This window comes from Mesoplodon bidens (assembly GCF_964165515.1).
Source record: "Mesoplodon bidens genome assembly, chromosome: 2".
Taxonomy (NCBI): domain Eukaryota; kingdom Metazoa; phylum Chordata; class Mammalia; order Artiodactyla; family Ziphiidae; genus Mesoplodon; species Mesoplodon bidens.
Window position 1 is genome coordinate 143,889,990 of NC_138177.1, and position 23,611 is coordinate 143,913,600.

General features: G+C 36.7%; 1 protein-coding gene across 1 annotated transcript in view; it reads left to right on the forward strand.

The window, feature by feature from the left end:
• The window catches only part of EPS15 (epidermal growth factor receptor pathway substrate 15), a 162,890-nt gene extending 141,892 nt beyond the window's left edge, over positions 1 to 20,998 (forward strand). The window contains exons 22-25 of the mRNA XM_081225796.1: positions 12,041 to 12,117; positions 13,452 to 13,614; positions 15,823 to 16,016; positions 18,391 to 20,998. Coding sequence (XP_081081922.1) covers positions 12,041 to 12,117; positions 13,452 to 13,614; positions 15,823 to 16,016; positions 18,391 to 18,537 — 581 coding nt within the window. The 3' untranslated portion in view covers positions 18,538 to 20,998. The remainder of the gene's footprint in view (positions 1 to 12,040; positions 12,118 to 13,451; positions 13,615 to 15,822; positions 16,017 to 18,390) is intronic.
• The last annotated feature ends 2,613 nt before the right edge of the window (positions 20,999 to 23,611 follow it).

Consider the following 23,611-nt stretch of genomic DNA (forward strand, 5'->3'; position numbering starts at 1 on the left):
CAACTACATCCTGTTTCCTGATGACTCCTAGATTTTGTCCTCTATGCCTGAACTCTCTCCTGAACTTCCAGTACTTTGAAGTTGCCTGCTGGATATTTCTCCTTAGGTATCAAGCTCAACAATGCTTAAAGTTAATAGTCATCTTTTTCAATTAGTTTCTCCTTCAAAGTATAGTATAAACAATAACAAAGAGCCAAGCTTTACCTCCTTCTACATTCTACTTTATGTACTAATGACACTATTATTGGCCCTCAGCCAATCATCCTAGACTTTTTCTCTATCATTCCTCATCTCCGATAAATTGCCAAGTCTTGTTCTTTTACCCTCATTTGGACCCTGATTGTCTGTTCCTCATTATACTCAGCTTTGTTTGGGTCCTCATCATGTTTTACCTGGACTATGATATCAAGTCGCCTCCAGTCTCTTTACCTGCTGATCTTGCATGACTGCCAGAATTGTCTTTGTTAACATTTGATCATATTATTAACCACAAATCTCATCACTAGCCCTGTGCTCCAAATATATGTGTGTGGATATATATATAATTTTTTATTATTTATATGCTATTTATATTGTAAACATTTATATATAATATATTATTATATATTTTAAAATATATTGTCTGTTATATTTATATTATTTACATTATATGTGTGTATATATATATATATATATATACATATATATTTGATGGTATTTTACTTAATGTGTCACAGATATATGTTGAAAGTAAAGTTGTCCACCTTATGAAATGTAAAACAATACTAAACATCTGGATATCCCATCTCTGCTAATAGCGCTACCGTCTACTCAGTTGCCCAAGCAGAGACCTGCGAGTCATCCCAGGTCGCATCCCTACTCTCCCATCCCAGAACTTTCTACACATAGCAAAGGCTTACAGATTGCTGAAAAAATGAATAAATGATTTGTCTCAAATCTGCTATATTGTCATAAGATTTTGAATTCAATGGGAACATAAACAGTCTAGAGAGGAGTTGTCATCAATAGGACATGGGTGCTTGAGTCCAGCTGCCTGAACTTACTCAGATAACATTGCTAGTTCCTTAGGTTTTCTAAGTCTCAGTTTGCTAAACTATAAAGTGAGGTTAATAATTACACCTCAGGCTTTGCTGGGTAGATTAAATGAGATAATGTATGTTAAAGTATTTATTGTGATTCCTGTCGTAGTAAATGGTAGTTGTTGTTATTGCTGCTACTGCTTTTTAGTTTAATAGTTTCCATATGCAGACTAGTTACTTGTAATATACTCTTCATTAGTTCCAAATGAAACAGAGACAAGGGAGAGGGAGAGAGTGAGTGTGTATGTGTGTGTGTGTGTGTTTGTGTGTTTGTGTTGCCAGCTCTTTTCCTGGAAAGGATTCTTTTAGTCTACAATTGTTTTCTCTTCTCTTTAGTTTTTGAAGTTCTTTTTGTTGACAAATGAAAGCTGGACCTTTTTTTTTTTTTAGTTTTCATGGTTAAGTTGGTAAATATGTGTTTTCCCCAAACTTATATATAGGCTCTTAAAATATTTATTTAGTTTACTTGTTCATAAGCTCTCAACATCTGAAAACCATGGAGACTCAGAGAGGTGGCATTACATACCCAAGGTCACAAGCACAGGACATTTACCTTCCTTACTCACACCTCTATACCCCTGTCCTTTTTCACTGGGAAATTTAATCAGCAAAAAGATTAATCCCACAGAACAGGAGAACTGTAAGCTTTCAAAACATAAGGGTAAATTTTTGTTATTAAAAATTAATCACTCTACACCTACCTCTAAAATATTTTAGTTATGATAGTAATAGAAGGACGTTAAAGGTTTTTGTTTTTTTGTTTTTTTGTTTTTGCGGTACACGGGCCTCTCACTGTTGTGGCCTCTCCTGTTGTGGAGCACAGGCTCCGGATGCGCAGGCTCAGTGGCCATTTCTCACAGGCCCAGCCGCTCCGCGGCATGTGGGATCTTCCCAGACCAGGGCACGAACCTGTGTCCCCTGCGTTGGCAGGTGGATTCTCAACCACTGTGCCACCAGGGAAGCCCCCAGGACATTAAATGTTTTTAATATTTTGTCTCAATTATTTTATCATTTCCTCCTGGTGGTAGACACCTTGCAGACTAATAAAGAAAACTAAAGAAAGCAAATTCAGGTCACTCAGTTTCTACATATATTTTATTTTGACTTGTAAATGTTCTTTTTACGCTTCATTATAAATGAGATTAGTTGTGGTACCAGAAAATTTTTGCATGGAATATTTTACTAACTCCTAACTGAGAAAATGCAGAATCTTTCCAATTCATTTTTTAAAAATAATCTTCTGTTATTTGCTACCAGCTACCTGTACAAATGAAAATTGCATTGATGGTGACTATCAAGAATTTGAAGAATTCTTTTTTTTAATTTTAAAAAATTTTTTGGCTGCACTGTGTGGCATGCTGCACTTAGTTCCCTGACCAGGGATCGAACCCACACCCCCTGCAGTGGAAGCGAGGAGTCTAAACCTCTGGACCACCAGGGAAGTCCCTCCAATTCTTAATAAAACCTTTATAACATTCTGAGGATATAGAAGGGAACTCATGGTGTCACCAGAGCATCTTTGACACCAGCATTAGTAAAATGCCAAGTAGGTCTTCATTTTTACAGGCAATGACTCAGACTAAGCATGCAGATGTTCATATATTTTACAATTCTTAGCCTCTGCTTTCTTTCATGTTTCTTATCTAATTTTCTCCATTTCCACAAACCACAGGTCATGAATGTTTCTTCAAGGCCACTTAATTTTTGAATGGAAAAATGTGTGTGCATGAGCAGGTGTATATATGGGTGTAGTGAGTGTATATCTCTGTCTCCTTCCCCCTCCTTTCTGTCCACAAGTAAAAGTGTGAAAGCTTTTTTGTAAAGTCTTTTTTGCCCCTTCCACATAAATCTAGGTGTTATTTCTCCTTTACTCTCTTTGAACTTTAACACTTACTGTGGTAGCAGTTGTGTACATGTATATCACTCAGTTAAATCATGAGTTCCTTGAAGGTAGATGTTGTGTCTTGTTTCCCCATAAATCCCTAGTACCTAGGCTTGAACATAAAAGATGCTTACTAAATATGAATGGATTAGTGGGTCAGTGAGTGAGTGAACTAATTGAAGACCAGCTTGAGAAAGTAGATCCTTTACTAATGACTGATTCACAAGTATCTCTTGAAGGTTTTTTGTGATCTTGAGCTTAATTATTTTATGGATTGTGAATGGGTCATGGAGAAAATAAAGCTTTCTTCTTCCTCCCAGGATTCTCTGGTAGACAGCTGTTCTTTGGGATTATTTGTGAGCCTTAAGGTTTCCCTTATTCCTTGTTGGTCAGCTGGTTGTATTAAGAAATGTTATGGTATCTGTTTGGAATATCCTTAGTAACTAGATTGTTTCTGTCCTTTTTATCCTTTAATATTTTCAACAAATATGAGTGTTCTTGACCTTGAGGATACAGTAGTGAACAAAGCAAAGTTCCTATCTTTTTTAGAGCTTATGTAAACAAATATATAACATGTCAGGTATGATGATTGCTATGAATTAAATGAGGGTAAAGGGGTAAAAAGTGATATGCCTAAAATGTAGCTTTATCATTCACACCTCACAAAAAATCATGTCAGCATAGTATGATCCCAAATATGTAAGGAAAAAAATACCTGGGAAAAAAGCTGGTAAAGAAATATGATAAAATATTGGTACGGGTTCTATCTTTCCTTCTCTCTGTTTCTTTCTTTCCTTTCTTTTAAATTGAAGTGTCATTGACAAGCATTATGTTAATTTCAGGTGTACAACATAATGATTCAACATTTGTGTGCATTGCAAAATGGTCACTTCAATAAGTCTGTTTACCATCTATCACCATACAGAGTTACAAATTTTTTTCCTTGTGATGAGAACTTTTAAGATTTACTTTCTTAGCAACTTCCAACTTTGCAATACAATAGTACTAACTTTAGACCCCATGTTGTAAATTACACACCCATGACTTATTTATTTAATGACTGGCAGTTTGTACCTCTTGACCCTTTCATCCACGTTGCCCATTCCTCAACCCCTCTCCTCAGGATTATTTCTGCTAATCAGATTATAGATGATATTTTAAATTATGCTTTTATGTATTTCTCCAAAGTGATCATTACCTTTATTCTGGGGAGAAGAGGGTGCTAATCAGAATACCTTTGCATTCAAAGTCTGATTCTGCTGACCCATGGCTCCTGTGTGCCTCAAGAAAAAGAAAGCCACCTACTGAGTTCCTCTCCCAGTATTTCTGGGACTCCTCAGCAGGCGTCTCACACATAATGTGAACAAGTTCATCCTCAGTGAGTCCTTCCAGTTTCTGGACAGGTCTCTGCTTCATATCAACCATGATCAATATCTGAGAAAGTACTTTCCAAAGTCTTATTTTCCCAATTTAGGCAAAAGTGCTTTGTCATTCATCTAGAATACATTCCCCAGTGTTTGGACCAATGATGTCATTTCTTATGAAGAAGGACGTATAGAAAAACTCTAAGGAGACCTTCAAGATGGCGAAGGAGTAAGACATGGAGATCACCCTCCTCCCCACAAATACATCAGAAATACATCTACAGGTGGAACAACTCCTACAGATCACCTACTGAACGCTGGCAGAAGCCCACAGACTTCTCAAAAGCTGTGGGGCTGACAGGGTCTTTGTGCTCCGGCCGGGTGTCAGACCTGTGCCTCTAGGTGGGAGAGCCAAGTTCAGGACATTGGTCCACCAGAGACCTCCCAGCTCCAAGTATTATCAAACAACAAAAGCTCTCCCAGAGATCTCCATCTCAACACTAAGACCCAGCTCCACTCAACGACCAGCAAGCTACAGTGCTGGACACCCTATGCCAAACAACTAGCAAGACAGGAACGCAACCACACCCATTAGCCTAAAATCACAGTAAGGTCACAGACACCCAAAAACACACACTGGACGTGGTCCTGCCCTCCAGAAGGACAAGATCCAGCCTTATCCAACAGAACACAGGCACCAGTCCCCTCCACCAGGAAGCCTACACAACCCACTGAACCAACCTTAGCCACTGAGGGCAGACACCAAAAACAATGGGAACTACGAACCTGCAGCCTGTGAAGAGGAGACCACAAACACAGTAAGTTAAGCAAAATGAGAAGACAGAGAAAACACACAGCAGATGAAGGAGCAAGGTAAAAACCCACCAGACCAAACAAATGAAGAGCAAATAGGCAGTCAACCTGAAAAAGAATTCAGAGTAATGATAGTAAAGATGATCCAAAATCGTGGAAATAGAATGGAGAAAATACAAGAAACGTTTAACAAGGACCTAGAAGAACTAAAGAGCAAACAAACAATGATGAACCACACAATAAATGAAATTAAAAATTCTCTTGAAGGAATCAATAGCAGAATAACTGAGGCAGAAGAACGGATAAGTGACCTGGAAGATAAAATAGTGGAAGTAACTACCGCAGAGCAGAATAAAGAAAAAAGAATGAAAAGAATTGAGGACAGTCTCAGAGACCTCTGGGACAACATTAAACGCACCAACATTTGAATTATAGGGGTCCCAGAAGAAGAAGAGAAAAAGAAAGGGACTGAAAAAATATTGGAAGGCATTATAGTTGAAAACTACCCTAATATGGGAAAGGCAGTAGTCAGTCAAGTCCAGGAAATGCAGAGTCCCACACAGGATAAATCCAAGGAGAAACATGCCAAGACACATATTAATCAAACTATCAAAAATTAAATACAAAGAAAAAATATTAAAAGCAGCAAGGGAAAAGCAACAAATAACATACAAGGGAATCCCCATAAGGTTAACAGTTGATCTTTCAGCAGAAACTGTGCAAGCCAGAAGGGAGTGGCTGGACATATTTAAAGTGATGAAAGGGAAAAACCTACCACCAGATTACTATACCCAGCAAGGATCTCACTCAGATTCGACCGAGAAATTAAAACCTTTACAGACAAGCAAAAGCTAAGAGAATTCAGAACCACCAAACCAAATGCTGAAGGAACTTCTCTAGGCAGGAAACACAAGAGAAGGAAAAGACCTACAATAACAAACCCAATGGTAATAGGAACATATATATTGATAACTACCTTAAATGTAAATGGATTAAATGCTCCAACCAAAAGACATAGACTGGCTGAATGGATACAAAAACGAGACCCATATATATATGCTGTCTACAAGAGACCCACTTCAGACCTAGGGACACATACAGACTGAAAGTGAGGGAATGGGAAAAGATATTCCATGCAAATGGAAATCAGAAGAAAGCTGGAGTAGCAATTCTCATATCAGACAAAATAGACTTTAAAAGAAAGACTAGTACAAGAGACAAAGAAGGACACTACATAATGATCAAGGGATCAATCCAAGAAGAAGATATAACAATTGTAAATACTTATGCACCCCACATAGGAGCACCACAATACATAAGGCAAATGCTAACAGCCATAAAAGGGGAAATCGACAGTAACACACTCATAGTAGGGGACTTTAACACCCCACTTTCACCAATGGACAGATCATCCAAAATGAAATTAAATAAGGAAACACAAGCTTTAAATGACACATTAGACAAGATGGACTTAATTGATATTTATAGGACATTCCATCCAAAAACAACAGAATACACTTCCTTCTCAAGTGCTCATGGAACATTCTCCAGGATAGACCATATTGTGGGTCACAAATCAAGCCTAGTAAATTTAAGAAAATTGAAATTGTATCAAGTATATTTTCCAACAACAACGCTGTGAGACTAGTTATCAATTACAGGAAAAAATCTGTAAAAAATACAAGCACATGGAGGCTAAACAATATGCTACTAAATAACCAAGAGATCACTGAAGAAATCAAAGAGGAAATCAAAAAATACCTAGAAACAAATGACAATGAAAAGATGATGACCCAAAATCTATGGGATGTAGCAATAGCAGTTCTAAGAGGGAAGTTTATAGCAGTACAGTCGTACCTCAAGAAAAAAAGAAGCATCACAATTAAACAACCTAACCTTACACCTAAAGCAATTAGAGAAAGAACACAAAAATCCCAAAGTTAGCAGAAGGAAAGAAATCATAAAGATCAGAGCAGAAATAAATGAAAAAGAAATGAAGGGAACGATAGCAAAGATCAATAAAACTAAAAGTTGGTTCTTTGAGAAGATAAATAAAATTGATAAACCATTAGCCAGATTCATCAAGAAAAAGGAGAAGACTCAAATCAATAGAATTACAAATGAAAAGGAGAAGTAAAAACTGACATTGAAGAAATACGAAGGATCATGAGAGATTACTACAAGCAACTCTATGCCAATAAAATGGACAACCTGGAAGAAATGGACAAATTCTTAGAAATGCACAACCTTCCAAGACTGAACCAGGAAGAAATAGAAAATATAAACAGACCAATCACAAGCACTGAAATTGAGCCTGTGATTAAAAATCCTCCCACAAACAAAAGCCCAGGACCAGATGCCTTCACAGGCGAATTCACTCACACATTTAGAGAAGAGCTAACACCTATCCTTCTCAAATTCCTCCAAGATATAGCAGATAGGAACACTCCTAAATGCATTCTACAGGGCCACCATCACCATGATACCAAAACCAGACAAAGATGTCTCAAAGAAAGAAAGCTACAGGCCAATATCACTGATGAACATAGATGCAAAAATCCTCAACAAAATACTAGCAAACAGAATCCAACAACACATTAAAAGGGTCATACACCATGATCAAGTGGGGTTTATCACAGGAAAGCGAGGATTCTTCAATGTACACAAATCAATCAGTGTGATAAACCATATTAACAAATTGAAGGAGAAAAACCATATTATCATCTCACTAGATGCAGAAAAAGCTTTTGACAAAATTCAACACCCATTTATGATAAAAACCCTCCAGAAAGTAGGCATAGAGGGAACTTACCTCAACATCATAAAGGCCATATATGACAAACCCACAGACAACATCATTCTCAATGGTGAAAAACTGAAACCGTTTCCTCTAAGATCAGGAACAAGACAAGATTGTCCACTCTCACCACTATTATTCAACATAGTTTTGGGAGTTTTAGCCACGGCAATCAGAGAAGAAAAAGAAATAAAAGGAATCCCAATCGGAAATGAAGAAGTAAAGATGTCACTGTTTGCAGATGACATGATACTATACATAGAGAATCCTAAAGATGCTACCAGAAAACTACTAGAGCTAATCACTGAATGTGGTAAAGTAGCAGAATACAAAATTAATGCACAGAAATCTCTTGCATTCCTATACACTAATGATGAAAAATTTGAAAGTGAAATTAAGGAAACACTCCCATTTACCATTGCAACAAAAAGAATAAAATTCCTAGTAATAAACCTACCTTAGGAGTCAAAAGACCTGTATGCAGAAGACTATAAGACACTGATGAAAGAAATTAAAGATGATACAAACAGATGGAGAGAGAATACCATGTTCTTGGATTGGAAAAATCAACATTGTGAAAATTACTGTCCAGAGCAATCTACAGATGCGGTGCAATCCCTATCAAACTACCGATGGCATTTTTCACAGAACTAGAACAAAAAATTTCACAATTTGTATGGAAACACAAAAGACCCTGAATAGCCAAAGCAATCTGGAGAAAGAAAAATGGAGCTGGAGGAATCAGGCTCCCAGACTTCAGACTATACTACAAAGCTACAGTAACCTAGACAGTAGGTACTGGCACAAAAAGAGAAATATAGATCAATGGAACAGGATAGAAAGCATAGAGATAAACCCATGCACATATGGTCACCTTATTTTTGATAAAGGAGGCAAGAATATACAATGGAGAAAAGACAGCCTCTTTGATAAGTGGTGCTGGGAAAACTGGACAGCTACATGTAAAAGAATGAAATTAGAACACTCCCTAACACCATACACAAAAATAAACTCAAAATGGATTGAAGACCTAAATGTAAGGCCAGACACTATAAAACTCTTAGAGGAAAACAGAACACTCTATGACATAAATTACAGCAAGATCCTTTTTAACCCACCTCCTAGAGAAAAGGAAATTAAAAAATATAAATAAATGGGACCTAATGAAGCTTAAAAGCTTTTGCACAGCAAAGGAAACCATAAACAAGATGAAAAAATAACCCTCAGAATGGGAGAAAATGTTTGCAAATGAATCAACAGACAAAGGATTAATCTTCAAAATACACAAGCAGCTCATGTAGCTCAATATCAAAAAAACAAACAATCCAATCCAAAAATGGGCAGAAGACCTAAATAGACATTTCTCCAAAGAAGATATACAGATTGCCAGCAAACACACGAAAGGATGCTCAGCATCAGTAATCGTTAGAGAAATGCAAATCAAAATTGTAGTGAGGTATCACCTTATACCAGTCAGAATGGCCATCATCAAAAAGTCTACAAACAATAAATGCTGGAGAGGGTGTGGAGAAAAGGACACCACCTTGCACTGTTGGTGGGAATGTAAATTGATACAGCCACTATGGAGAACAGTATGGAGGTTCCTTATAAAACTACAAATAGAACTACCATACGACCCAGCAGTCCCGCTACTGGGCATATACCCTGAGAAAACCATAATTCAAAAAGAGTCAGGTACCACAATATTCATTGCAGCTCTATTTACAATAACCAGGACATGGAAGCAACCTAAGTGTCCATCGACAGATGAATGGATAAAGAAGGTGTGGCACGTATATACAATGGAAAATTACTCAGCCATAAAAAGAAACGAAATTGAGTTATTTGTAGTGAGGTGGATGGACCTAGAGTCTGTCATACAGAGTGAAGTAAGTCAGAAAGAGAAAAACAAATACCATATGCTAACACATATATATGGATTCTAAAAAAAAAAAAAAAGGTTCTGAAGGACCTAAGGGCAGGACAGGAATACAGATGCAGACATAAAGACTGGACTTGAGGACACGGGGAGGGGGAAGGGTAAGCTGGGACGAAGCAAGAGAGTGGCATTGACATATATACACTACCAGATGTAAAATAGATTGCTAGTGGGAAGCAGCCACATAGCACAGGGAGATCAGCTTTGTGACCACCTAGAGGTGTGGGATAGGGAGGGTGGTAGACACAAGAGGGTGGAGATATGGGGATATATGTATATGTATAGCTGATTCACTTTGTTATAAAGCAGAAACTAACACACCATTGTAAAGCAATTATACTCCAATAAAGATGTTAAAAAAAATACTCTAGTAACCTACATGTAGCGTATTCACATACAAGTGTCATGTTTTTTAATTGGTGTCTTTCACAATGTACACTTCATAATATTTCAGTGAAACCTGACCTAACTCAGCAGTGTTGTCACATGTATTATGACTGCTTGTAAAAGCTGTGGTACCATGGCAGCGCAAAAGCATGAAGCAGATTTTTCAGTCCATCAAGTGAAATGAGCCCAATTCCTTTTCCATCATTACCCTTATACCCATCAGGAGAGCGTCTGCATCCTGCTCAGGCTGTGCCTCAGCTGCCACTGCATCAGGAATTACAGGAAAAGGAGGAGAAAGAAGGGAAAGCCTGAAACAGCACCCGTGACTAGGCAGGGCCTGAGGCTGTGGGACGCAGCAGATACGTAGTAATACAAAACCATCTTTTATGGCTAAAGCTGTAGGATTTCCTGTAACTCTGGACTCTCAACATCCTCTTCACGTTCGGAGTTATTGGTGTGTCCCTAAAGGACTGATTTTCTCTGTGCTTCTACCCACCTCATGACTGTCTTGGTGACAAGACAAAGATAATGTATATCTTCCTTGCCCCTCTTCTGTTTATGTCCATGGTGTACTCACTGTTAGAGGTAAGGGCACGCTTTACACATTTAAATGAGTGGGTGAGCACACTTTGTCCTAAAACTGATTTGATGTAAAGATGAGTTAAGGAAGAACAGGGAGCATTTTTCTGTGCCTCTTTGCTCTGTCTTACCCTCTCTTTTGAGATTCACTTTCTTCTTCCTTTGTTTCTTTCTGCTTTCCTATATCAAGCAGCAATTCCTATAAATATTCTTTGACCTTGTTGGTAGCCTTTATGCCTGAACAGACAAAACCTATCTCAAAGTAAGTCAGTTTGTTCCAGCTGAAAATGTTAGTCTATTTGTTAAGTGCACTATGATGGAACAGATAACTTCTCATGCCTGTGGAGCAGGGATTAAATACTGCTTTTGCAATTACTGTTCCTTCTGCCTGGAATAGATTTCTCTCCCCCACCTCCATCTATTCAGCAGACTCCATCCCTTATTTAAAAGACCTAGGTCAAATGTAATGGCTTATTTTATGCTTTTCCCGATTCTCCCAGACAGTTAATGGCTTCTACTACAGGTTTTTTATACCTCTCTAATAGCTCATTTAAGATTATTTTATTATTGTTTGTGTATATGTCTGTCACTATACTATGAGCTTTTCAGACATAGGAACTCTACTTATTTTCTTCAGTTTTATATATGGCCAATGAATCTTTTTTGACCATTCATTCTTTACTGGATAAGTGTTACTCCTTGTTTTTAAGGACCTTACAATCTAGTAGGGGTGATATATCAATCACAGATAACGATAATACAAACTAGAATGCTGTCAGTGCCACAAAGAAGGAAGAAATCACTTCTTGCTGTGTGAAGTAGAGACACCTAGGTTATTCTAGGCTTTGTGGATATGGTAATATTTGAAATGGACCTTGAAGGGTGTGTGTGAAATGTGGAATTAATGCTGTGTAGTTTTTTTTACTTCATGATGTCTTTATTAGAAATAGTTTAAGCACACGGGAGCTGTATTATTTGATGTGTATTCCAAAGCCTTAAACACTTTACCTAGAGTTAGTTCACCTGGTTTTGATTCTTAATTTATTCATCAGTGTGCTAAACTGTCTTTGTGGACTTAAATTCAGGGACTAATATTTGGCATTAGATATTTTTCATTTGTCTGAATGTTACTAACCAAAAGAGGACATGAAATTTGATGTCTTTCTGTCCTATTGCATTGATTTTCTTTATTCATTTTAGCCACAGACCCCTTTGCTTCTGTTTTTGGAAATGAATCATTTGAAGATGGATTTGCTGACTTCAGCACATTGTCAAAGGTAATCTGCAGTAATTAGTAGGAAAGTAAAATATACTGTGTTTCCACCAAAGGAGTGATCCTTCCTTTCGATTTTATAACCTGACCCTCACAGAGATTGCAACTTGATTTCAGTAAGGCACAGCAAACATTGATTTCAGACAGAAATGAAATATAAGATGTAATCAAAGTAGACATTTCTGTGCACAAAAACAATGGTGATGGTACAGATAATTATAATTTTCTACTGGCAGGTTTGCTCAACAACTTTAAGAGTCTTCGGTCTTTTTAAACATGTTTCTTCCAATTGAACTACATTTTCCCCCTGTTGACTGTCTGGGTCAGTAGCTGTAAAATCTGGGCATTCATTCCATCCTCTCTGTACTGGTTGCTTGATTTTATGTTTTGAGACTGTTAAGGTTAGTATTAAGATAATTAATAGCCCAGCACTATTAGGTAGTGGACTATATGTCCACTACCTGTTTTCCAATGTAGCCCTAGGATTGATTCAGGCCAAAAGAGTAAACTTAGAGTATATGTCACACTGTCTCTATCATTGGTTCTCAACGGGGTGTTATTCCCCCCACCCCCACCCCCCAGGAAACATTTGGCAATGTCTAGAGACATTTTCGGTTGTCACAGCTGAGGAAGAGGGCTGTTCGTATCTAGTGGATAGAGACCAGGGATGTTGTGCAACACCCTGCAACACCCTGTCCAGCGCCACAACACAGAGCTATATCCAGCCCAAAATGTCAGCATGCTCCTTTAGAGAAACACTGGCCTAAACTGTAATATCCAATTCATTATAGAAAAGTGAATCTTTCATTACTCCATGTATTAGAGAGGCCAGGTCTTCAGACCCACAATAAGAGTTATGCCATAGGATCAGTTTGCTTAAAAAAAAAATTGACTTTCAGGTTGTCTTTGATGTTTTTTAAGATGCCATTTTCTTTGACTTTAGTATTAAATCTTTCCTATATTTAAGTGCATTGGCAAGTGTGGAATTGGTATTTTTTCCTTTATCATTTGGATCAGATATTCACTTGAGGAAAAATATATTAGTCCCTTTATAAAGGGCCTCAATGGTTTTGTATCACCTGAATCTTAATAAACCTTTAATCCAGAGCTGGCTTGTTTTGGTACGATCTGTTGCTCTTAATAAGTAGTGATGTTACAATCACTACTCATATAGAAAAATTAAAAATTTTTTTTCCCTTTTTGTTCTGAATGCAAAGGTTAAAATGTTAGTGCTAAAGCTGCGTAATACTGAAGATCACTCTTCCAAATGCTCCATAACCGCGTACAGTTTGGTTGACATAATATATATAACCATGAGTAATTTCTTTTCAAACAAAGGTCAACAATGAAGATCCTTTTAGTTCAGCCACATCAAGCTCCATCAGCAATATGGTCATTACAAAAAATATGCTTGAGGAAACATCCATCAAAAATGAAGATGTACCCCCAGCACTGCCACCAAAGATTGGAACTCCAACAAGACCCTGCCCACCACCACCTGGTATGAGAGTTGATACCTTTCCTAAATCAACTACTTCCTTTTTCTTTCTGAAAAGTATTGTGTGGGTCTTATTTGTAGACTTTATATAAAGGGCCTTAAACAAAACAAGTCCAAAAACACAGCAGAAGCCTGCTGCTATCATCTGTTCTGACCTTAATGCAGAATTACAGATATGTGCCTAAGAAGCCAGCCTGTGTAACTGTCATGAACTATTTTTCTAGCAAGAGCTAATTTCTCTTTAAATCATTTTAGAGAGGCAGTAAATGAAAAAAGGAAAGTACCAATGAAATCTCTTACTTTTTGGAAGCTCATTGATTACCATTTGAACAACAGTTTCCTGCGCTTTGGTATTTTAATAAATTTCTGTAAGCGAAGATTAATTTGAAGTCCCTTTCTTTTTCCTGCTAAATGTGAAGTCTTCCTTAAGTCCTTTAATGTGAGAATATATGGCCTTTTTGGTATCCAGAATTCAGCTTTTCGGTAGCAGAATTTTAAAAGAAAGTATTGTTTTTCTTGAAGGAAAATACTATTTTACTTGACTTAATAAGAGACTGCTTTATTTTATAAAAGTGATGTTTTTGGTCTAGAAACAAATTCTTACTATTCTTGGTTTTTTTGTTTGTTTGTTTAGCACTATACAAAAGAAAGGGGTTTTGTTTGTTTGTTTTTAATGAAGATAATAAAGTTCATGAGAAGTGGTGAAAAGGCAATCCCCTGAATAGTTGTAGTGCTACTTGTGAGAAGGCACATCTGGTACATTATTGTTTTAACCATATATCATTCTGTGGTAAATTTTCAGCCTCAGTAGTTCTAGAATATTATTCTTGCCTTTTCATAATAGCCTCCCTATGGTATTTCTTGGGCAGATTTTTTTTCTTTGATTTAAAGAATTGCAAATAAAATTGTTAATACCCAGCTACCTGTTGAAAAATCAGGTGAACAAGTTATTTTTATCTTTTAAGGAAAAGTAGCGTGTATCATATATCACTAGAGAGTAAGGTTGTCAGAATATATTTTAAAAAATGATAGTTAATTTGCTCATTTAAGTTTTATACCAGTAAGGTGCCAATAGTGAGGTTATTTTTAAAATCCTAAGTAAACTAATATACTAGTGCTGTAACTAAATCTAAGACTTCAGCAAAGTGAGTATATATCACTGTAGAAAAATCAAGGAAAGAAAGATGGTTTGTTGAACTGCAGCTTAAAGATCTGGGTTCTAATTCTGGATATTCTCTGACTAGCTCTATGATCTTGAGTGTGTAACTTCATATGTCTGAACCTCAGCTATCTGAGTTATTAGATGGTGGCATTAATTCTAATGTTGCCTACCTTCACAGGATTGTGGAAAGATCCTTTGAGATATAAGATGTGAACACCTTTTGTAAGCTGCTACAGTGCCAGAAAGAATCTGTTGTTATGATTGCTCTTATCAGCTTAACACATCTTTAGGAAAATATGTATATTTGAAGATATTTTAGCACCTGTTCTTATTATCCTTTCTTCAGGAAGTACTGAGTTTAAGTCTTTAAAATTAGAAAAATTGTTTGAAAATGGTGCTGAATTAATAAGTAACAGTATGCTGTTTGGTAAAAGATTTAGTTGATCAGCAGCCACAAAGATTTAGGGCCTGGGCTTCAAAGCATTCTCTTTATTCTTCAGTTTGAAATATTGTAATAGCAAGAAATAGGTGGGCTTTGCCAAGGTAGTTTTTAATTTCATGCTCCCAGGTGTTACATATAGATCCAGAGGAAAATCAGAAGAATATTAGCATTTTTCAAAGCTCATTTGCCCTTCCTGCCACTAGTGGATAACTGTATCAGGCAGAGGTTATCACAGCAGAGGCCGTTTTTGTCATGATTCTTCGTCATTCTCCTGCTGTTTTGTCCATTCCTCTCTCTTTTCTTGGGAACATGCTGCTTTAGAGAAGAGGTCAACTCTCTGGGCAGATAAGATTCCCGGCCCATTTCCCCCTTTCTTTGCTATTTTTCCATTTAGCTACATAGAGCTAGAATGTATTTGAGAGGTTGTGTGTGAAAATTTGAGGACAGAGTGTTGGTTGTGATAGTTTAAGACCATATTAAGAATGTGTTTGAGGTACTGACCCCCATTCCCCACCCCCAGCTCTTTAATGCTCCCTGTGTTCATGTTCTTGTGTGTTTGTGTTTGCCATATTTGCTGGTTGAGTTAATTGTAATGATTTTGATCCAGGGAAAAGACCCATCAACAAATTGGATTCTTCTGATCCCTTTAAACTGAATGATCCATTTCAGCCTTTGCCAGGCAATGATAGCCCCAAAGAAAAAGATCCTGATATGTTTTGTGATCCATTCACTTCTTCTTCTTCTACTACTACCACTACCAGTAAAGAGGCTGACCCAAGCAATTTTGCTAACTTCAGTGCTGTAAGTACTGTGAATGGGCTGTTTGGGGGGAAATCTTTCCATTTACAGTTTAAAGAGTTTTCAAAGATTATTTTGGAGTTTGCCAAATTTGCATTATTTCAACTAAATTTACCAACATGTTAAAAATGATCTTTATTCTTCCCCCAACCAAAAAAATCTCTGTTTGATTCTGTTTGCTGGTTCTAAAAGTATTTCATTGCTCAAATGATTTTTGTAGTCTTAATTCTTGGGATATATACCAGTTGTTTTGCAAAACCCTTCTCTTGATCTTGGTAAACAATATAAATAAAATTCTCACAGTTATTATTTTGCAAATTGTTATGGATGATGGGCCATTAGAGAGTCATTTGCTCTCTGCCCTCTGGATGAATAATGCCAATAATGAGTTTGTGTATTTGTAACTGTGTTTGTGTGTTTGCGTATAAAGCCTTGATGATTTCTGGAGACCAGTCAACAACTATGAGAGGATAGGGCCAGGAATTCTTTGAATTGAAAATAAAACTCTGGTTTCATATAATAGTGTTCCTAAAAAGTAAATGTTGGTTTTATTAAATAAATATGATTGTTAATAGCTAAACAATCTTTAATTATTTGGGGGGCTCTAATTCACTAGCATTCCATATTTACTCTGCATCCTCCCAGAGCTGACTAACATAGGCAGACCAGTAAAGACAATAAATAGAAGAATGCTGTGACAAGACCATAGGCAGGGTCTATAAGATCACAGAAATGGGACAACCAACTTAAAGTGTCACTCTGGAGGGACGGACATTAAGCAATGACACGTATTCCATCATTATTTACATAAAAACAAGGCTTTTTTTGTTTTGTTTTGTTTTGTTTTTAATTCTTAGAGTAACTAACAGTGTTTCATTTTCCCAGATGTTTTTTCAGGTAGAATGACCTTCATTATCGCTGTCTATTTTATAACAAAGCAATTTTCCTCTACTTAATACCTTAAGCACTTGAGATGATTTTAGAAATAAGAGATCTAGTGGCCAGGTGACTCTGACCACAATCCGCCTAATGTCTCCCTCAGTGTAGCGTTGGGTCCCTCAACCTGTCACTTTATCCCTGCAGCCATTTCTAGTTAGAAAGGAGGTAGGCAGGAATCTGTATGCAACTAAGGCAGACAGAATTAGTCTCAGCTACCCAACTTTTGAATCTGTACTCTTAAGTTTCAGTGGCTTCCTCTGAATGTAAAGGAGCAGAATAGGAATCAGTATTTTGAATACTGGAAAACGGAGAGTGTCAGAATTATACTGCCTTTTATTAGATGGAATTTGAGTTGTTTCAAGCAGAGAATCCAGAATTACTCTTCTTAGTATAATCCTCTTAATATAAAATAACCTTCTGGCAGTTAGTGGCATTTAATATCTTAAATATGATTTCAGCAAGTCAAAACCTGGTTGGAATGAGTCTTGAACAATAGCTAAGGCATTTTGCTTATTTCATATTCCAGAATCTCAGTATAGTATAATATTAAGCAGCTCATAATAAAAATGTCTTCTTTTTTTAATTATGAAAGATTTGTTAAGTATTATAAGTTTCAAAGGCCCTCTAATTCCCTAGGGAAAAAACTACCATTTTCAAAAAGCCTGACAGTTTCTTTCACTTCATCCTATTATGGTATTCATCCTATTATGGTATTCATCCTATTATGGTATTCTTCTATATGACAGGACTTGAAACTGGGTAGAATTTTTTTATTTAGTATCTGCCACGGTTGCTCTTTCGGGTGGATAAGTGTATTTCCTTGACTTAATAATTACCAGCATTAAGGTTTTATTTAGACTACGTCAAAAAGTTCTCAATATCTACTGAAATCTTTATAATACATTAAAAAAATGATTAGGTTCACATCTTATTTAGTATATCCAGTACTCTTATTTTATGTATAACAAAATTTATGTATGTATAGATATTCTTTGCTTCATAATTTTTCTGTACCTGAAGGGCTAGGATAAGGTAGGAAATCACCAGTGGGATTAAGTTGAAAATGATTTATCATGTGAGGATACTCACTGAAGTTGAAGTAGTAAATGTTTCACATTAGATAAAAATGCTAGCCCTCTCCTGTTTTTAAATCTCCTGATTCACCTTAAGAATTTCCACTTTTTAAAGAAAATGATGTTTTAATGTTCAGTTTTATAGACTATCTGTAGACTGCATTAATTTTTAAGATTAAATCATATTTTAATAACTGATTAAATGTGTTTTCAGAAAAAAAATTAATAAGTAACAGGACTATTTACAGAGTCCTTCAGAAGGTGAAACAAATAGTTAAATATCATTTTGCAAAAGTTCTTTTTCCTTCTTGTGTTTGTTCTGCTCATGAATTTATTCGTTTGTTCATTTGTCTTTTAAATGGCAGTATCCCTCTGAAGAAGATATGATTGAGTGGGCCAAGAGGGAAAGTGAGAGAGAGGAAGAGCAGAGGCTTGCCCGACTGAATCAGCAAGAGCAAGAAGACTTAGAACTGGCTATTGCACTCAGCAAATCTGAAATATCAGAAGCATGAAGAATTTTCCTGTTCTTTGTCAATCACACAACACTCTTCTTCCTGAATACTGAAGCTATTTACAGTGTGTATCAAAACTACCTATGAGCATGGGAATACAAAAGGTTTGAGATTCCTGTAAATGTGACAAAAGTTTTTGTTTTTTTTAAACTCCATTTCAGATTTGTCCTTTTTTTCCCCCTGTAAAAGCGGTAATCCAGATAACTTCACCTAGGCCCCCGTTCCGGTGTGCATTTAATGTGAGCTTTTGCCTGCCTGTGCTACTTTTACTTGGAAAGCTAGAGCACCCAAGCTTCTGCCTTCTGGAATACAGAGAAATAGTTTCATCCCTTTGCTACCCTTGTTCTGTAGTTACTCTGATGATAGCCAGTGGGGTTCTTAAAGTTGCCAGTATTCTCCCCTAATTTGAATGGTTGAAAGAGGGGAAGGGAAAGAACATCCTATTTCTTTTATGATAGAGCAAATTGGCTAGTTTAAAGTACATGTTTGTATTTCCTTATAATCAAAATACTGTTCAATTTGATTTTTATAGACAAGAAAAAATATTTTGCATAAATTGACTCCACTATCGAAAAAGGAATGCTTTAGATTGAACCATTATAGCTTCAGACTCAATCTTTTCCTAAATAAAAACTTTAAAGCTTCATGTGTGAAATATATTTAAAATTTTCTTCTCTGGACTTAGGGAATTTTAGATAAACACATACCTCTCCATAATTTTAAGCACTAGAGAGTGGAGAAAAATTACCACTTAAAATATACCCATCAATATAAGGTAAGCAAAAATCTTTACCTGGCAGCCATTCTGCCACTGCCATGGCACTGTCCTCTTTAGTTCATGGTAGGTTTATTTTTCTACTTTTGCAGAAGAAACTTTAGCAAGCTAGAACTGGAAGGTACTTTAACTTTTTGTATACATATATATATTTTTTTCTTTAATGAAGGTTCAGTTACTTGAAATGTAAAAACATTCACTGAATACAACTGAAAAAAGTGACATGTATTAAATCATATTATTGCTTTTTGTCCATTTTTGTGGATTAAAATAGTTTATTCTCTTTGTGTTTTTCACCTAAAAAATTGGCAGGCTAGCAAAAAAATTTTGTGTTTTTTAATTGGGAGAGAAGAGACCTGCCAAATTATCGAAGCTCTTTATGTGTTAAAAGTCTATCTCCTATAAAATTGACCTAGCAGACAAGCTGAATTTAAAATGGACTGTGAAGTAGGCTGTAAATTGTAATCTTAATTTTTTTAACATGAATCAGTGATTTAGATAATGTATTGAAAACCAAGATAAAGGAAAATGCACCTAAAAACTAATTAAATATCTCTGTGGTTACCAAGTCAAGGTGGTATTGATCTGTGTTAATCAGAGTAACTTGTTGCCTAGCCTATGAATAAATTCCAAAGTATCCAGTTCATTTCATCTTGAAATGGTGCTTTTTTTCTCTCCACACACAATTGGATTGCTGCAGTTTAAAATAAATTTGAACCACTTTCTTGCACTGCTAGCTTTTTTCTACTTTTATAGATTAAAACATTTCAGCATAAAAGTCATACATATGAAGTAAGGGCTGAATCATAATCACAAGGGTTTAATTTTGATAAACTAATCCAGTTATAAGGATGTACTGCAAAAGTTGATTGAGAAAGTAGTATTGGGAGTTGTGAATGGTAGTGAGTTTGGGGTTTTTTTCTTCTCCTTACACTTTAGGAACAAGGTAAGTTGACTTGAACAACCTTCTTTTGCACTGGGAAAATGAACAGATGTTTGAAATGGTTTTAAAATATTTTTTTTAATTAAAAGAACACTCTGGAAAGTACTAAATATCTGTAACTTATAAACACCAACTTTCGATGTAATAAGTATACCTTAATCTTATGTGTGTTTAACTGGATTACATAGATTCTTATCTTTTATTAAAATATGTATACTCAGTGGACCAATATAATATTAAAGTATGTATATATTATATACATATATATATATATATATATATATATATATATATATATATATAAATCTCCATGCTCACTTGTGTAGGATGAATGTCTTAGAGTCATTTATGATTATATTTTATGTTGTTGACTCTGGCTCCAGAGCCTGTGCTTGAAAAGGACAGATAAGTATTCCTGAGAGCTAAGTGACACTACTTACGAAGTTTTAACCATCTTCTTCCTACTTGTTCAGGTTTATTTGAGTTCTCTTTATAGAATTTTCTCTTATGTTTCAAACTTCTAAACTGTAGCCTGTAATTATGAGAACAATAAACTTTAAGTTATAATAAACCATACTATCCATACATCCTATCTGAAATGGAGTTTTGCACGGTTCTCTGTTATGTCCATGCTGTGTCCAAGGAGGGGTAGGCATACAATCAGCACAGATTAATATGTGTAAAGTGCTTGAGACAGTACCTGGTATAGAATAAAACACTCAATAAATGTTAACTATTTTTTAGTTGACATGTCCTGTTTTTTTGAAAGAAAGATAGAAAACGGGTATGCATAGAGACAGTGCCTGAAACGTGGGTGGTGTGTATATGTTTGTTGAATGAGGATTTGTGACATGGACTCTAGGAGGGCACTGTGGTGTGAAAAATTCAGACAACCCTGGTCTGCCATTTTTAGGAAAGATGACTTTGACAAAGTTACTTAGCCTCCCTGAGCCTCATTTACCTCTTCTAATGAACATCGTAATACCCAACTCACAGGATTGTTCTGAATGATTTGAGTTTGAAAGCTTTTTAATATTATTTATTTTAATCAAACAAATGCAGCCATGTTATTATTAATAGTGAAAATAGCTATTGGTTATTGAATGCACTGTACCTAAGCACTTTATGTGTGTCTTGTTTAATCTTCACAGAAGCCCTAAGTAGTACTATTATTATCGCCTGTTTTAGAAATAGGAAAAATGAGGCTCAAAAAAGTTAAAATAGGGCTTCCCTGGTGGCGCAGTGGTTGAGAGTCCGCCTGCCGATGCAGGGGACACGGGTTCGTGCCCTGGTCTGGGAAGATCCCACATGCCGCGGAGCGGCTGGGCCCGTGAGCCATGGCCACTTAGCCTGCACGTCCGTAGCCCGTGCTCCGCAACGGAAGAGGCCACAACAGTGAGAGGCCCGCGTACCGCAAAAATAATAACAACAACAACAAAAAAAAAGTTAAAATAATATGCTTCAGATAATACTGCTAATAAGTAGATGAGCCAGGAATTGAACTCTGGTCTCTCTGATTGTAAAACATGATACTCTTTCCAGTTTACCGTGCTTTGTCTCCTTTTGTGTGAAAAAAATATTGCCTATAGGAAATGCTAGGAACAGGGCATGATAAATAATAACAGATAACATATATTGAGCTTCAGGCAGAATCCTTAGTGCTTTACGTATATTATTTCATTTCATCCTTAGAAAAGTAACCCTGTAATGTATAGGTACTATTTTTGTCTCCATTTTACAGAGGAGGTGCCCTAATTAGACCACAGTTATGTAGCTAGTAAGTGACAGAGCTGGAATTTGAACCCAGGAGACTGGCTCTACCATTTTGACGACTGCTTTCTATTCCTGTTAAAGGTGAGAAGCCAGAGGAGAACTATCATAAATAGAATAATCCATGTAATCTCTGCTCTTGAGGATTAATGAAATAAACCTACTACATAGCACGTGGCATCTTATAAAACACTTCCTAATTCATTTTCATATTTAATCTTTACCAGGATTTAGAACAGTTTTTGACACATGAAAGCACTCAACCAGTGTAAGTTACCAATATTATGATAAATGATAAATCGGAACATAGGGGAGATAGCCAACCTTTCTTTTATTAAAGAAATACAAATTTTAAAACCACAAAAGCTGGCAAAAACAAAAAATAATTTATTAGTGCTGGCAAAGCTCTGGAAAGAATACATTAAAAGGTAGGCAAAGGGGCTTCCCTGGTGGCATGGTGGTTGAGAGTCCGCCTGCCAATGCAGGGGACACGGGTTCGTGCCCCGGTCCGGGAGGATCCCACATGCCGTGGAGCGGCTGGGCCCATGAGCCATGGCCGCTGAGCCTGTGCCTCCAGAGCCTGTGCTCCACAACAGGAGAGGCCACAACAGTGAGAGGCCCGCGTACTGCAAAAAAAAAAAAAAAAAAAAAAAAAAGCAAAGAGTAGATTTTGGAGAGTTTGCCACACAGATGCAGGGACAGGGCATTCTAGGCAGAGGCCATGGTTGTATAAAGAAAAAGTGGTAGGACACGACATAGTGTGCTAGCAAACAGCAAGTATTGAAGTAGTTCAGTGTAACTAGGTTTGTGGGCAAAAGAGTGAAATATTTGTGTTTGTGTGTAAGAAAGTTCTCACTGGTAGTGATTTGGAGGATTGCTTTAGAAGGAAACCAGGTAAGGTAGGGAGAGCAGGTGAAGGCTGATGGAGTCATTCAGGTGAGATGGTAGGTACCTAAAATATGGCTGTGGCTGAGGCCCGAGAAAAGGGGATTGATTTAAGAGAATTATCAGGCCTTAGAGTCTGATTAGATATGGGTGGTGAGGGGAAGGGAGTGGTTGCAAACTTCAGCAAGCATCAGGATCACCTGGAGGGCTTGTTAAAGTACAGATTGTGGACCCCATCCCCAAAGTTTGTGATTTCAGTAGGTCTAGAGTGGGACCTAGGAATCTGAATTTCTGACAAGTTCCCAGATAATGCTGATGTTGCTGGCCCGGGGACCTCGCTTTGAGAACCACTAGAATAGGGACTGACTTCCAGGTCTCTCTGTTCTCCTGCACGTCTTATTAGATGTACTCATTTAGTTTGCGGTGCTGTTACACCTTGTCATTCTGTACTTGACCTGTCGCTTCTGCTTCATAGTGTAAAGCACCTCTAATCTTTCTTGTGGATAAAGAGAGTTTTTAAAAATAATAATTACAGGCTAACAGCACTTACTATGTGCCAGTACTATTTGAAACACTTTAATATACAGTCCCCAACTTAATGATGGTTCGACTTATGATTTTTTTACTTTATGATGGTGCAAAAGTAATATATTCAGTAGGAAACATACCTTGACTTTTGAATTTTGCTCTTTTCCCAGGCC